The sequence below is a fragment of the Battus philenor genome, unplaced genomic scaffold (assembly GCF_028537555.1).
Source record: "Battus philenor isolate CCGP_79_NKW_IND1 unplaced genomic scaffold, ilBatPhil1.0.hap1 SCAF_25, whole genome shotgun sequence".
NCBI lineage: Eukaryota > Metazoa > Arthropoda > Insecta > Lepidoptera > Papilionidae > Battus > Battus philenor.
The window spans coordinates 7,422,142-7,435,870 of record NW_027181688.1 but is presented as its reverse complement, the minus strand read 5'-3'; the positions used below and the strand labels follow the sequence as shown (position 1 = coordinate 7,435,870).

General features: G+C 33.9%; 1 protein-coding gene across 1 annotated transcript in view; it reads right to left on the bottom strand.

Moving 5' to 3' along the window:
* The window catches only part of LOC137924919 (serine-rich adhesin for platelets-like), a 79,238-nt gene extending 70,290 nt beyond the window's left edge, over window positions 1-8,948 (bottom strand). The window contains exon 1 of the mRNA XM_068768328.1: window positions 8,549-8,948. Coding sequence (XP_068624429.1) covers window positions 8,549-8,732 — 184 coding nt within the window. The 5' untranslated portion in view covers window positions 8,733-8,948. The remainder of the gene's footprint in view (window positions 1-8,548) is intronic.
* Between the last annotated feature and the right edge of the window lie 4,781 nt (window positions 8,949-13,729).

Here is a 13,729-nt window from a genome sequence, read left to right as displayed (position 1 = left end):
ATATTAAAATGATACCGCCAATTAGTAGAACAAATCGAATACATTACGCAGCCTTAAAGTAGAGCATAAAATCAACAATTGAGAAATACAATATGTTTTACCAAAGAAATAATTTTACTTTGTTATGCAAGCAATACAGCGATAACATACATTGCACATATGTCTAACCATATATAAGACAGCCTTAATTCGGATATTTCTTGTTCAATTACAAGAATTACTCTAAATTGTTATTTTGAGCATTGCGTTAACATAACATTGACAACTAAATTTTTGACTCGTTTTTAGTGATGTAAAAATATGTTTTTTATTACATATTCCGTAATTTAATTTTTATTTTGAAACCATTAGTATTATTAAATTTAACATTATTGTTGTATACATACATTCTAAGTTTTTTTTTTGTTGTAAGAGTGATTAATCTAAATCTTATACTTTAATATAAGTTGAATTTTGATTACGTGGAGAAAGACATTCTTCTACTTATTATTTTCAGCCGATAGACGCCCACTGCAAAGCATAGGCCTCCTCCGAAGACCACCATGATGACCGGTCTTGCGCTACTGGCATCCACTGACTTCCGTGACCCTATGTCGTCTATCTACCTAGCATATCCACGCCATGTCTACCTGCTCGTGGTCGCAACTTAAGAACCTCTCAGACACAATGGTCATCGGTTGCACGAGCAATGTTCCCTTGCCCGTAGTGGGCGACACTTCAGACGAGCAATTCTTCGATACATTACACGAGAGAAAGGCATTATCTTCAAAAAACTCTGGTCGGACTTTAAAATCAACTAAAAACTATTATAATCTAAACCTTTATTCCAAATTTAAAAACTAATAAATTAACATCAAGACATTTATTTCTGGACCTTATTCTCCTAGTGGATCAATAAAATATTCAAAATGGTGTTATATAAAACCGGTATTCAAATAATATATTATGAACGTGGTAAAATTTTAACAAACGAAGAGCAGTCAAATTCAAAGAGCGTCCGATTAAAGCGCTCTAAAAGGTCGACGGCCCCCGATTTTAGTGAAATTTTAAAGTAGAAAATAAATCCTATCACAATGTAAAGGTTTTGAAGTGATAACAAAACTTGAGAATCAATAGCTCTATCTGCCGTACTATATTTATAAGAGTGATCGCAATACATGTTAATAACATATTATTTATGCACTATAATAGAAAATATTATATGAAAAATAGTGTCAGACACATGATAAATACAAGAAAAGAAAATAAAGTCATAATGCATAAATTGTGTCTTCAAAAAGTGAACAAATCCTTCAAGGGTCTGAGTGAAGGTTTATATTATAAAGTTCCACAAGATATCTTAGACCTTCCATTACTTAGTTTTATTTATAATTAAAATTACCTTATTAAATAAATCTTATTATATCATTAAAACCTTTTTAGTTGATTGAAGTCTGTGGAACTTGGTTTGGTAAAAGAGCAACCATTGAGTTTCTGGCCGGCTCTTCTCAACATATCAGCGTTTCGAGCCGGAGGTAGGTTAGTACTTCTAGTGTTAAAATCGATGTAAACGCGTTTAATAAAGATATTTTGAATTGCATTAAATAGGTCGAAATCCAAAAAACTGACCAACTTTATGCAGCTCTAGTGGTCACATATTATAAATAGAAGAATGCCATTAGTGAGCCCAATTTTATTCGAATTTTTATCAAATTAGGCCTTTCTTAATATACCTATCGTAACAAACACATGTAATCGCCATAGTTATCCGAAGTTAATAATAATATGAGTAATGTACTATTAAACATTAGATATAACATTTGAGCTAGGTACTGTAACTAGTTCTGCAATTAAATATATTTCGATAACAGTTTGTGCTATCCAGCAATGTCCCTGGCCACCCACATCAAAAAAAAAAAACAAAAAACAAATTAATAATTATAATAAAATAGGATATATTATTATCACGTAAATTCTTTAACTTATACGAGTATTTCATAAAGATTTAAATCTTAGATTATTTTCCATTCAAATGCCAACAGTGAATTACAACATCAGTACAATTTATTAAGGATTAAATAAATTATCTTGAGAAAACTAATTCAGCTCCTCCTTGGTTCGTATCTCTTCTGAGATTCGCGACCTGTTTTGGACAAGTCGCTCGCCACCTGTGCCGGTCATCGGCGGTGTGTATTGCTTTAGCTGCTGTGGCATCGAGTGTGATTCGGAGCTAATCAAACCAAGGTATGTACCTGCAGCCTCGTGGTCATCTACCTTTCTATGATCAAAATGTTGTGCCATATTTTCAACGCTTTGTGATCGAATAGCTCTAAAAACTGTTACAAAACTTATACGAATTATTAATAAGCCGATATCTACGTGATAATCTTCAATTCGGATACCAGACGGTACATCGTATATGGGTATAAAAAACTAATTATTCAGTTCATTTATAATCTATTAAAAAATTCTTGACCCTTATGCATTAATGATGACTAATGGTTATTATTGAGTCAATTTATTATTACCTACCATTACAGATCCAATCACCGACCATATAAAACACAAACGTAATGGCATGTTTAATTTTTAATTACACAATATCCACCTGTTGAAATATAGTATGTCTAAAATATTGCTACTTAGAAGCAATTAAAATTCTTGTGAATTTTCTCTCGCTCCGAGCGTACATTCGAGGTTGGCTTATCTTATCTAAGTTAATACAGTTAAAGGCACGTTATATACCTACGGTGAGAATTAACGGATAACAGTTATCTCGCGTTAAACAAAAAATAGCTTTAAGAACTAACTACTTCGTTTATTGACAAAATTAACAATCGTAAAATCTGGATAAAATGAGAAAATAGCGTATATTAGTGTTATTTAACGACTTTTGCTAATCAGCTATATAATAGTCATCTATATTAGGTGTAAAAACTTTAAAGAATTGAATTTATACACCATTTGCTATCTGTCAATTAGTATATTGTACACCTTACATAAAAATATCAATGGTTTCAAAAAATAAATAATATTGTCATGATAATATAATACGAAAAGCGATTTTAAAATTCGGATAACTACATTTTAAAATAATTATTGTTTACTATCCGTCCTTGTTTTGTTTAGTTTTATTTAAATAATTCTGCTTATTAGCTGTATATTACTTAGTGTTAGAGAATATATGTTCGAACTGAAGGATATTTAGATTACATATAAATACTGCAATTTTTTCAAATATCTACCAAAAAGTGAATGTAAGATATAATTTAAACATTATTTTTCTGACGTTGGAAAATACAAATAGGCACTTACAGTCGTCGAGAGAAACTCGCGAAAGTTATGTTTAGTTTACAATCTGTGGCAATGGCTGTGAAGTATGTGGTAAACAAACTAACAAACGTGTAAACATTGCTGTCTATTAGTGAATACATATTTTATTTAGCCTCTTACATCGTTTAAACTGAGCAGAAAACATACCGTTTTCAACCTACTAATAACTTATTATTATCTTTATTAATAAATATTTACAATTCTACCTATGTATTAATGATGATATATATGGAACCATAAGGATTAAGATAGGAATATTTCTTTCGGCGAATAGAGATATTTTTACTAATAATTCTAATTTGTATTGCTAAGGTATTTTGCTTACAATGTATTTTTTTCGCCGTTACTGAGCGAAGACAGTTGTCAGAGGGAATGCCGCTATTTGATACAGATCTTTCTTCTCCGAGCTGCGAGTCACGCGACAGCCTTTTATTGTATATAATTTTTCTTACGGGAAACAGTAAAAATAGTTAAAATACATATATAAAACAAATAAATTTATAACTATTACCAAATTTTATAGTGTTTTATATTATGTATTTGAAGTCGCTGCCCAAGCGCTACAAACCGATAAATATCTTGAGGTTTAAAAGAAAATGCCGGGCAACTTCATCTAAAGATTCTGTGCAGTCGCCGAATAGGGGTCAGCTAAGAACCTATTTTACGAAATTCCACCAACAAGGAGAGTCAAAGAGGTGCACTTTAATTTCGCTAAACAGGTGAGGAACGGCTGGAAATGGTACAAAAACAGAACAGTACTCGACAGTTTTAAATATATGTTTTTATTTTTAAATATTTCGGTTAGGGTGCAATAATGGATATTTTTATTTTAAAATAAATCCAGCACATTTGAAAAAAATGTTATCCAGGTATTTGAAATACAAAATCATATGGAGCACCGATATTGCGAGAACTTGAAAGACTTTATGATAAGACCGGTTACCTTAGAAATTTCAATAACAATCTTGAAATCGATACCATCTTCCAGCAGCAATAATATTGTCTATTAACATATATTTTATAAATATGTGATAATAACATAAACAATATTACCTAATATGTATATTTATTACTTATTTTAATTATAAGTGAATTCTAGGATGCTTGTACCAGAACCTTGAAGAGACCGTTAGCTATTCATCATCAGCCGTCTAGCGTGTGTTGTTTTATATAAGCCCTTCTAATAGATTTAAAAATTGGTAGGTTACGGGCAGTCTACATCCAGCGTCTTCCGACGGCCTTAAGTTTAAATCCATACTTTCTGAAGGCCTTCAACTGGTGAATGTGAACACAGCTTTGTAATTTACTATGAATTAATTAGTCGTGGTGAAACTGAGTGACAACAATGACTATTTTTTATAACGAATAAGTTGAACAACATTTGTGCGTTCCGGACGTAACAAGTGAAATTATTCCTAATGAGACGTAACACGTATAAGTCTCAAGTTTATAAACGTAGTTGTGACGTTTCGCATTCCCTCCTAAGTCGAAACTCGTACAGACGAACAATCCATAACGACTATTAATATTAAAAATAATAATAGCGCATAAAGGCTATACCACCGTTTTAGATTATTGCGTCGTTACAGGCACTGACTAAAATGTTTGGTTTTGTTTACTAACTTTATGTATATATACATATATACTTACGTTTAATTTGCAGGTAAAGTCTGTGATGGTTTTAAACAATCCGAACGACTTTCAAAAGGCTAACAGAAGCACCATCACTGTCTACCCCGAATTTAAAATCATCGTCGTTATAACAACCATTCCTTAACCGTAATTACACTAAGTAGTTTTTACTCGTTAATGTGTCCAAGTTATTTCGTATATAAAAAATGTTTACGACACCTCATCCAACGTGATCGCATTACAGTGGAAAGTTACTGAAAGTTGAGAAGTAGCGTATGTGAATGAAGCGTATGCGTCAAGACTCCGAGACAACAGTCGACCACGTACATAAACACGGGGAGAATAAAACGGCGTAAAGTACGGTCGCACACCTTTTCTCGACATATTAAAAAAACACTATTTCTTTTTTTTTAATTTTATTTATTATCGATCGCTAATATAAAATTCTAATGTTATTTGCAAAAATAAATCAGTTATAGAAATACAGGGCAAATTGCAATTTTCAGTGACATCACAACACAGCGCGTGTTATTATTTTTACGCTAAGATTCCATTTACGTTAAGAAAAAAAAGTTTTTTTGTTGAAGATTTTTTCTATTTAGTAATTATTTATTTACAAGATACTTATTTATAATCAATATGTTCTATTTTTTTCCTTGATGAAATAAAAAAGAGCTTGATAAATAAATATCTAAACTATTTATCGACGATTGATTATAAAAAGCTGATAGATGAATTAAAAAATATTTGTTATAATTACAATTTTGTTTCTTACGTTTGAAATACAAATATCATTTTTTTTGGATCGGGATTATCTGCTGCGTTTTTTGCTGTGTTTTAGCTGTCGTGTGTTTAGAGCACATCGCTCGAGTGGCGACCATGGGACGGTAGACGCGCCTTGAATATGCCCCCACTAGGTGGACATACCACATAGCCAAGGTCGCAGAAAGTCGCTAAATGCAGGCAGTGTAAGATCGGACATAGTGGCTATTTTTAGGGGAGGCCTATACAATGCAGTGGTCACCTATCTGCTGTCATGATGATGAAAGTTCAGTTAACCTGAATACAAAAACAAGTTTACATTGCCGCCTTAATAAATTTGAACTCGATAATCGATACAGCGACATTAGTAATCCATTATCCGAAGCCGGGTAAATCGACTTACGCAATTGGATTGGGTATTGGAACCCAAACCTTCGACTTGAAACGCTAGCAATAATTTGCATTAGACATTGTTTCTTCACACTATAATAATATTCGGCTTGGAGTTTTAATAACATGATTTGACCACAAGTCAGTACAAGCGTCGTCGGCATACCATTCACTAGGTGGAACTAAAACATAATAAATCTCTTGGATACGGGCAGCGTAAGACCTGTCATCATAGTGATCTTTAGGGTAGACCTATGCCTCGAAGTAGGGATCCATCATCTATCGGGAGATGGTCGACCCTGCTCGTAGGCGGTCGCGACCAAACCGCCATACCGGACACCTCGTCAGCTCAAGCTTTCTTTATCTACTTCACGGACCATTCCGCTCCGTGAACTCAGTACCGATGAAGCTGTAAAAACCTTAGGTCTAACAGCATTAACATCTTCAGAAACAATATAACAATACTCTAGCTTTTAGCCCGGGTTCACTAGCAAAGGGCTAAGGTATTCCCTACGTGTCGTAAGAGGCGACTAAAAAGACATTTGATTCGCGGGCGTTGAGAGTTGGAGCCTTCATTTTCCACTTAATGCGAACTCGGGAAGGGCAGCAACGCGAAGTTGTCTCGTGTTGCTGCCGAACAACCAAGATACCGGCGGAGGCATAGCTTACTCCCGGGATATGTCTTGGCACAGTACTGAGGTGCAGTTTCGAGTTCCGTAGGAGATCTGGCAGCCCCTCTAAAAGTACCGAAGACGACTACCGAGGGGTTTTTTTCCACAGAGGGCAAGGTGTCTTGTGTCCATCCTGAAGATTTCACCCGGTACCAAAAAAAGGCGTCAAACGACATGATTGATGATTGAATGACAAATGATAATAAAAATGATTGGTTTTAAATAATGTCATCGCTATACATCGCTATGTTACTTACTACATTTCGTAAACTGCCATTATTGTTGGGTCCGTTTCTCAAAATCAACGCTATAGTATGCTTTAAACTGTACCACAATACAAAGTCGTTAAAGTTCCCACTGTTAGTACTTTTATAATATATGAACTTAGCCAACAAATCTTCTTTCTTTATAAGTGTATCGCTAACATAATCATTACAGCCGTAAGACGAACACAGCTGGACATAGGCCTCCACAATAGATTGTCGATTTGGTCGGTAACCAGCGGCCTACACAAGAAAGTATTCCGTTGTATCGAAAATAAATATTTATTTTAGGTACAACATTTTAAACACCATTATGAAAAGGTACATATGTCTTCTTTAATTTTTAATATAACAATCATTTTCTTCGTCATTTTAGCTATAGAATGTCCATTGTTAAATATAGGCCTCTCCGATAGATTTCAAATTGAACTGGTTGGTAGCCAACATCCAGCTTCTTCCGACATCCTTAAAGTCTTGTCCACCACGTGCGTTGTATGGTATTCACTCATAACCTTAATGCACCAGAGATGCCCTATTATGCGCGTTTTTTATTTACTACAAATAAAATAAACATTCGATAATACGGTAATAACCAGAAAATATATATGTAGATTAAAACCGCTTTACGATGAATTGCTTTAGGGTTAGTACACATGAAGCGGCTTAATAGGGACGCTACTGTTAATAATCGCGTAAGCCTTCGTGTGTTTCTCACATAAATACATCCAGTATTTACACCATTCTTTACAACACGAAAATATTTATTTTTATTAACTCTGAACGTAACTTTTAAAATAATTGACTATATCAATGACATTAAATTTTTATTAATTTTTCACAAAATGACAATAACTAAATATATGCTCTGTACAAATCGCAATGGCATAATCGTGGACAGATAAAATAATTTCAAACCCTCTGTCCTCCAAGTTAAAACTTTTTTTTTTAAATAAAAGCCAAAATGTGCACATAAGCCAGTAAAATACACGTGAGTTGTGTATTTGACAGTATACGTACGAGTATATATAAATTTTGATTAGTGATTCTGTGCGATTAATCCACGTATCAGATATTTAAAATATAATCTATGGAATTATTACTTAAGTATTCAGAGAAAATTTATAAAGATTTTTGAATAAATGCATAATAGTAGGTTGTCAACAAAAACAGTTCTCGTGTCCCGATGTTCGTATTCGTAAGTTAGGGCGCGCAAAAGTTTTAAAAATGTCGCTCCGTAACCAACGACTGCACGGAAAATAAAATCAACGAAACTTATTAAAGGATCAAATTTCTGCTTGTATCAATTTTGTAAGAATCTATAGCATTAGACATTTAAAAAAATAATAATATCTATCTACCTTTGTCAGAATTTAAATTTAAATTATTTAACACTTATCTGTAACGGTAACATCAAGATTACATCCAGCACTTAACAATAAGTGATCTTACGCTCGTGATGACGCCGCAAGCGTCCCAAGCAAAACCGCAACCGTCAAAAATAATAAGATAATAGCTTACCTTTGCGTGATTTCCAATATAATTTCCTAAAATAATAAGCTGCTGCGACCAATAATAGGGCTCCAATGAATGCACCAATAGCCGCCCCGGCCACGCTGCCAGCACCAAAACACTCCGTTTGCGCTTGGCCCAAAACACAAGGCAGCAAGACGGCCACAAAAATGAACCTCGTTAAAACACCCATTTTTTTTATTCTCTTAAAAATCTACTCCGCACAATATAACATCACTACAATTATGGCACAATATTGAATTTAATTATAATAATTCAGTTACATTCCTAAAATTAAATTATAATAATAATTGAAAATGAAACGAGTTTGAGAGTTTGACGGCTAACTTTTTAAAAGTAAAAAGTGCGCACAAGCACAGACGTGCGCCGCGTCAGCCAACGCGGTCAACTGTGGCGCTCGTTCGTTACGTAGTGGATTGGTTGCTTTACGTCGTGAATAGACTGCGATTGTGGGACAGGCAGTCGGAGCGTGTGTGGAGAACGTGTTTGGGCAGCAAATACATGTGCACCTGATTGGAAACGTCAATATTAAAAGTTTTTACTTAAACTCACTTTATTTTTAAAAACATTTCAATTGAAAGTCAACTAAGTATATTACACAAAATAGATATCATTGACATTCCTAAACAAACTTTCGCTTTTGAATGTTACTTCTTTCTTAACTCATATATAATTTTGTAACTAACACTAAAATAATACAAATCAAGAAAAAAGTAAAATAACGGATTCTTAAGTGATATTTTTTGTATTCAATAACATAATAATTTTTTTCTTTTAAGACCATCGCAAAGCCAAGTTAGTCGTATACTACTTTAGCGCAATGCAAACATTGTACTTTTTAGTTTTTTTTTATGCAGAAGTATGGGCTATATTCGAATGCGTGCGCATCAAGCGTGCTGTTAGCCGTTTTGTCTTTTACAACTTCATCGGACTCAGGGCTCGCGGATCCAAAATCCGCGAGCTAATAAACTAAAAATAAAAAGCAGAAGCATGGAAGCCACGAACGTAACTAGAAGAATTGCTCGTCTAAAGCAGCAGCGGGCTACATCATTCGTGCAGCCGACGGCTGTTGGTGCCGAAAGATTCTCAAGTGGTGACCACGAATCGGTAGACGCGGCGTGGGTATAACCCCACTAGGTGGGCCGACGACATAATTAAGCGGATGCGGGCAGCGTAAGACCTGTGATCGTGGCGATATATAGCAGAGGTCTATGCCTTGCAGAGACTAAACATCTTTAAAAAAAAACAACAAATATTTTAAGTTGACGTTTGGCGCCAAGCGAAGAAAAATATATTTCAAGGAGGAAATTTGCGATGTTAATTAATCACAAAAAATATTATCTATTTAAGAAAAATACTTTATCATATTTGATTAAATCGTTTGCATGTCACGATAACGCACATTTACACCTGCATTATGATACGCATTTATCACGCAAACACATGATTATATATTATTTTACATTCCAAACAGGCAACTAAAAATCACTTTAAAAATCGTACATTCTCTTTTCAAACTACGACGTTTGTTATGATCAAAATACGTTACGCAATTTAAAATTGTTGATGATTTTAATCTGTACAATAAAATTAATGTTGACATTTCAGAGCTTTCATTAATTTTTTTTATTATACTATGGGTAATTAATGATTAATTACAGTAATGAAAATACGCATAAAATATCGTAACAATAGTATGTGCAGAAATTTAATTGTCTCAATGTTATCAATCACTAAAAGAACAAATTATTTTCATATATATACTAAGATAAGAATAAGATGTTAGACTGTTACTCGATTTAATCGCCACACATATATAATCTGTTTTTACCGAGTCAAATAATAAAGAAACAGTGCTTACTCAGAAAAGAAAAAATATTAATTAAGAATATAATTTAAAGTATACAACACAAAGAATATAATAAATATAATATATTTATATATATATATAATTGTATTACCTAACTTGCTGTAATTTATTAAGTGTTTTAGTCCAATATCCCTGAATGCCTTAAGACGAAAGGTATAAAACCAATACGTGTTACCAGTGATGACTTATCGGTAAGCTCTAAGTCGTTTAATAAGCTATAGAGATGACTTTCTCGGATTTACACACCAGCAGTCCACCGGAATGGCATGTTTTAGTAACAGTGGGCAGGATATTCCACGCAAAAGGAATGGCTTTTGGAGCCTTACGGTTCTAGAGTGGACACCACGGACCGGCAAGCTCAGCGTAGGACATCTATCTACAACGTGGACAGACGACATTGTTAAGATATTCCTTTGGCGGTGGCAGTTTCGCTACCGGTCTTATTCGAAATGTATAGATGAGGCCTGTTTTACTCGGGGAAATTCTGCAAGGGGTGCCCCGCCAGCTAAAACCCCACGGTCTTTATGAACGCCTTTTGCTGAAACTACGGAATCGCCTTCGCATACTAGCGTAGTTTCAACGGCGGTGACATAGTGCCTCAACTCCTTACTTGCGACGGATCACCGCCAATTCGTCACAAAGGCCATGGATAAGGGGATTAGAAAAAGGATCGGTAAAACTCCCTCCGACGTCCAGGTCTTGGACTGCGGATGGGGAGCTCAGATGTTCTTTCTCTTTCTCTCTCTCTCTCTCTCTGCAGCCTCCTTCTGCAATATTACTTTTTCGCAAAAGATTATACCAGGGCCCCATGACCGCTCGTTCTATACCATCGCCTCAACGGAGCCAGGTAACGGGAGGTCATTCTCCACGGTGTCAGCAAGTATAGAGGAGGCCTATGTCTAGTAATAGAAGTCCTATGTCTAAAATGATGACGATGATCAAGTTGATGTAGCAATATTCGTAATATATATCCAAATGAAATTACGGTCTTATTAAGGATAATGGTCGTAGCACACGTACAATCTTTAGAGATTTTATCAATTACTCTGCATACAGGTGGACACTATACATACACTACATATACAGAAGAACCACTAAGAAGTTTTTTTCTATTTATTCAAAGTGCTATTACTCTGGCAGGCCGCTTCCAGATGAATACAGCTACCTAGGTAATAAGATGATCATCATGTATATAGTTGTGTAATACCCAACTGCATGCCAACAGACAAAATCATATATGCGTTAAAACACACGTTAAGTTTATACTGTATACGTTTCACTTTCCGTAGAGAAAGTAACAATAATGTAACTAAAAGATGTTGTTAACTGGACAACTTATGATTTAATGATGCGGTAGAAAGTTTAATGAAGTCAATGAGTAAACTGACCAGTGGTAGCACAGCAGTAAGGGACTAAGAATAGCGATCATAGGTCTCAGGTTCGATTCCTGGGATAAAATATTATGTATTTGGAAATTTGTACATTAGTTATATAATATCGCCACTACTCATGAACCAGTTTCTGGTGGTTTGATTGCAGCGTCCACTGCAATAACCAACCAGCCTACCATGCGTGCCGATTATGGTATATGCACCCAGACATCTTTAGGGAAGGTTTATGCCTTGCAGAAGGCGTTTTTGGGTTAAAAAAATGATGTAATCAATCGCTATATCTCATTACTCAATCCAAAGTGTTATTATAATATTAGTAAAGAAATTTTTTGCAGCCATTTTAAACCTCACATCAAATGCTTGTTTAATATACATATCGTCTTTTAAGCGTACATATAAGTAAAAAGCTATCACCGGCTCGGAATACTGATCTGCTGAGAAAAGGTGGCCAGAAACTCAAAAAAACTTTTTAGATCAAATTTAACAATTTTGCATGTGTGCGTTATAATGTCAATCATGTAAATAAGTCGACAATCCAAGATCTACCCATTTCGATCAACTAAAAACTTTTCAAGTGTATAATAAATCTTATTAATTATATACTTTTAATTTTAGATTTATAACTAAGAAAAGGAACTATTAAGATATGTTGTGGAACTATTATATATGCGTACTAAACTCGGGTTTATTAAGGATTTCACTTTTTTTTACAAGAAATTTAGGCGTCACGAGTTTTCTTTTATTTATCAAATATTCGTTTTAATTTTTACATAACATTTTAAATTATGGCACACATGTTATATTATTATATATATATATTAAAAAGCAAGTGTTATAAAACCAATTTCTTAATAAACATCGCTAACGTTTAAACTTTAAATAAACCGTACAGCTCTTTTTTGTAAAATAAATATGGAATTAATTTCGGTGACACTGTTCCAAAAAACCGTAACCGTAATAATTCGTGTAATTAAAATAACTAAAATATACTACTAAAATATAAAATAATAAAAAATTTAAGAGCAACAGTACGCGACAACTGCTCTTAACTAGTTCAACGTTTTCGGGAGTCGTTGAAGATCGACTGGGCGACTCGATTTATCAAAATCCATCAAAATGGAAATAAAATTGTTAACCTGCAGTAATGATGCTCTTTCGATCACATCACAATCATGACGTGATACATTGATTCAGTAATTGTTAAATTTATTTTTATTTAAAGATATTAATAGATTTTGCGATGCATCCATTTATCGGCTTCGTATTACATATAAAAGTGCAAATGTCTAATAAATGTTTTCAATGGTATACTTTCATTATTATTGCCTGTTTCTGATATTTTCTAAGGTAAGAATCCTTTTCACAAAACGAAATGGTAGACTAATATTTTCAAAGCACTCTTCATAAAACTATTGTTAGAGCTGTATACAGTCACAAGTGTTTTTTTTCAAAGGATCTGAAAGAGGACGTTCTTCGCGTGAAGATTTGAACAAAATTCAAATAATCATGAAAAAATCTCTGGGGTTTTAAAATTTAGTTTTTTAGTGTTGCCTAAGAATTACACCAAGGTACAGACCAATTGAATTAAAAATTACATGACAACGGTAAAAACACAAATTCCCAAGTTAAATAGAAACCAGTCAAAAACAACCATTACGTTGTTTAAACAAAAACAATCAACAAACAAAACATGAAAAGTATCCGGACCCTGTAAACTGTGGTTTCGTTTTAAACTGACATTGTGGGCAAACATGCAAATGCTTAAAGTTGTACATTTTCTAGTATCAACTCTGTCTGGTGAAAGAATACGGTCTGGTAATCATCTCAATAGAACCCTGCTTATGTCTTCAATTGTTTACTATTTTAAATGTCTTCGCAGTTTTATTAAAGTTAGTTTAAAAGATTCTA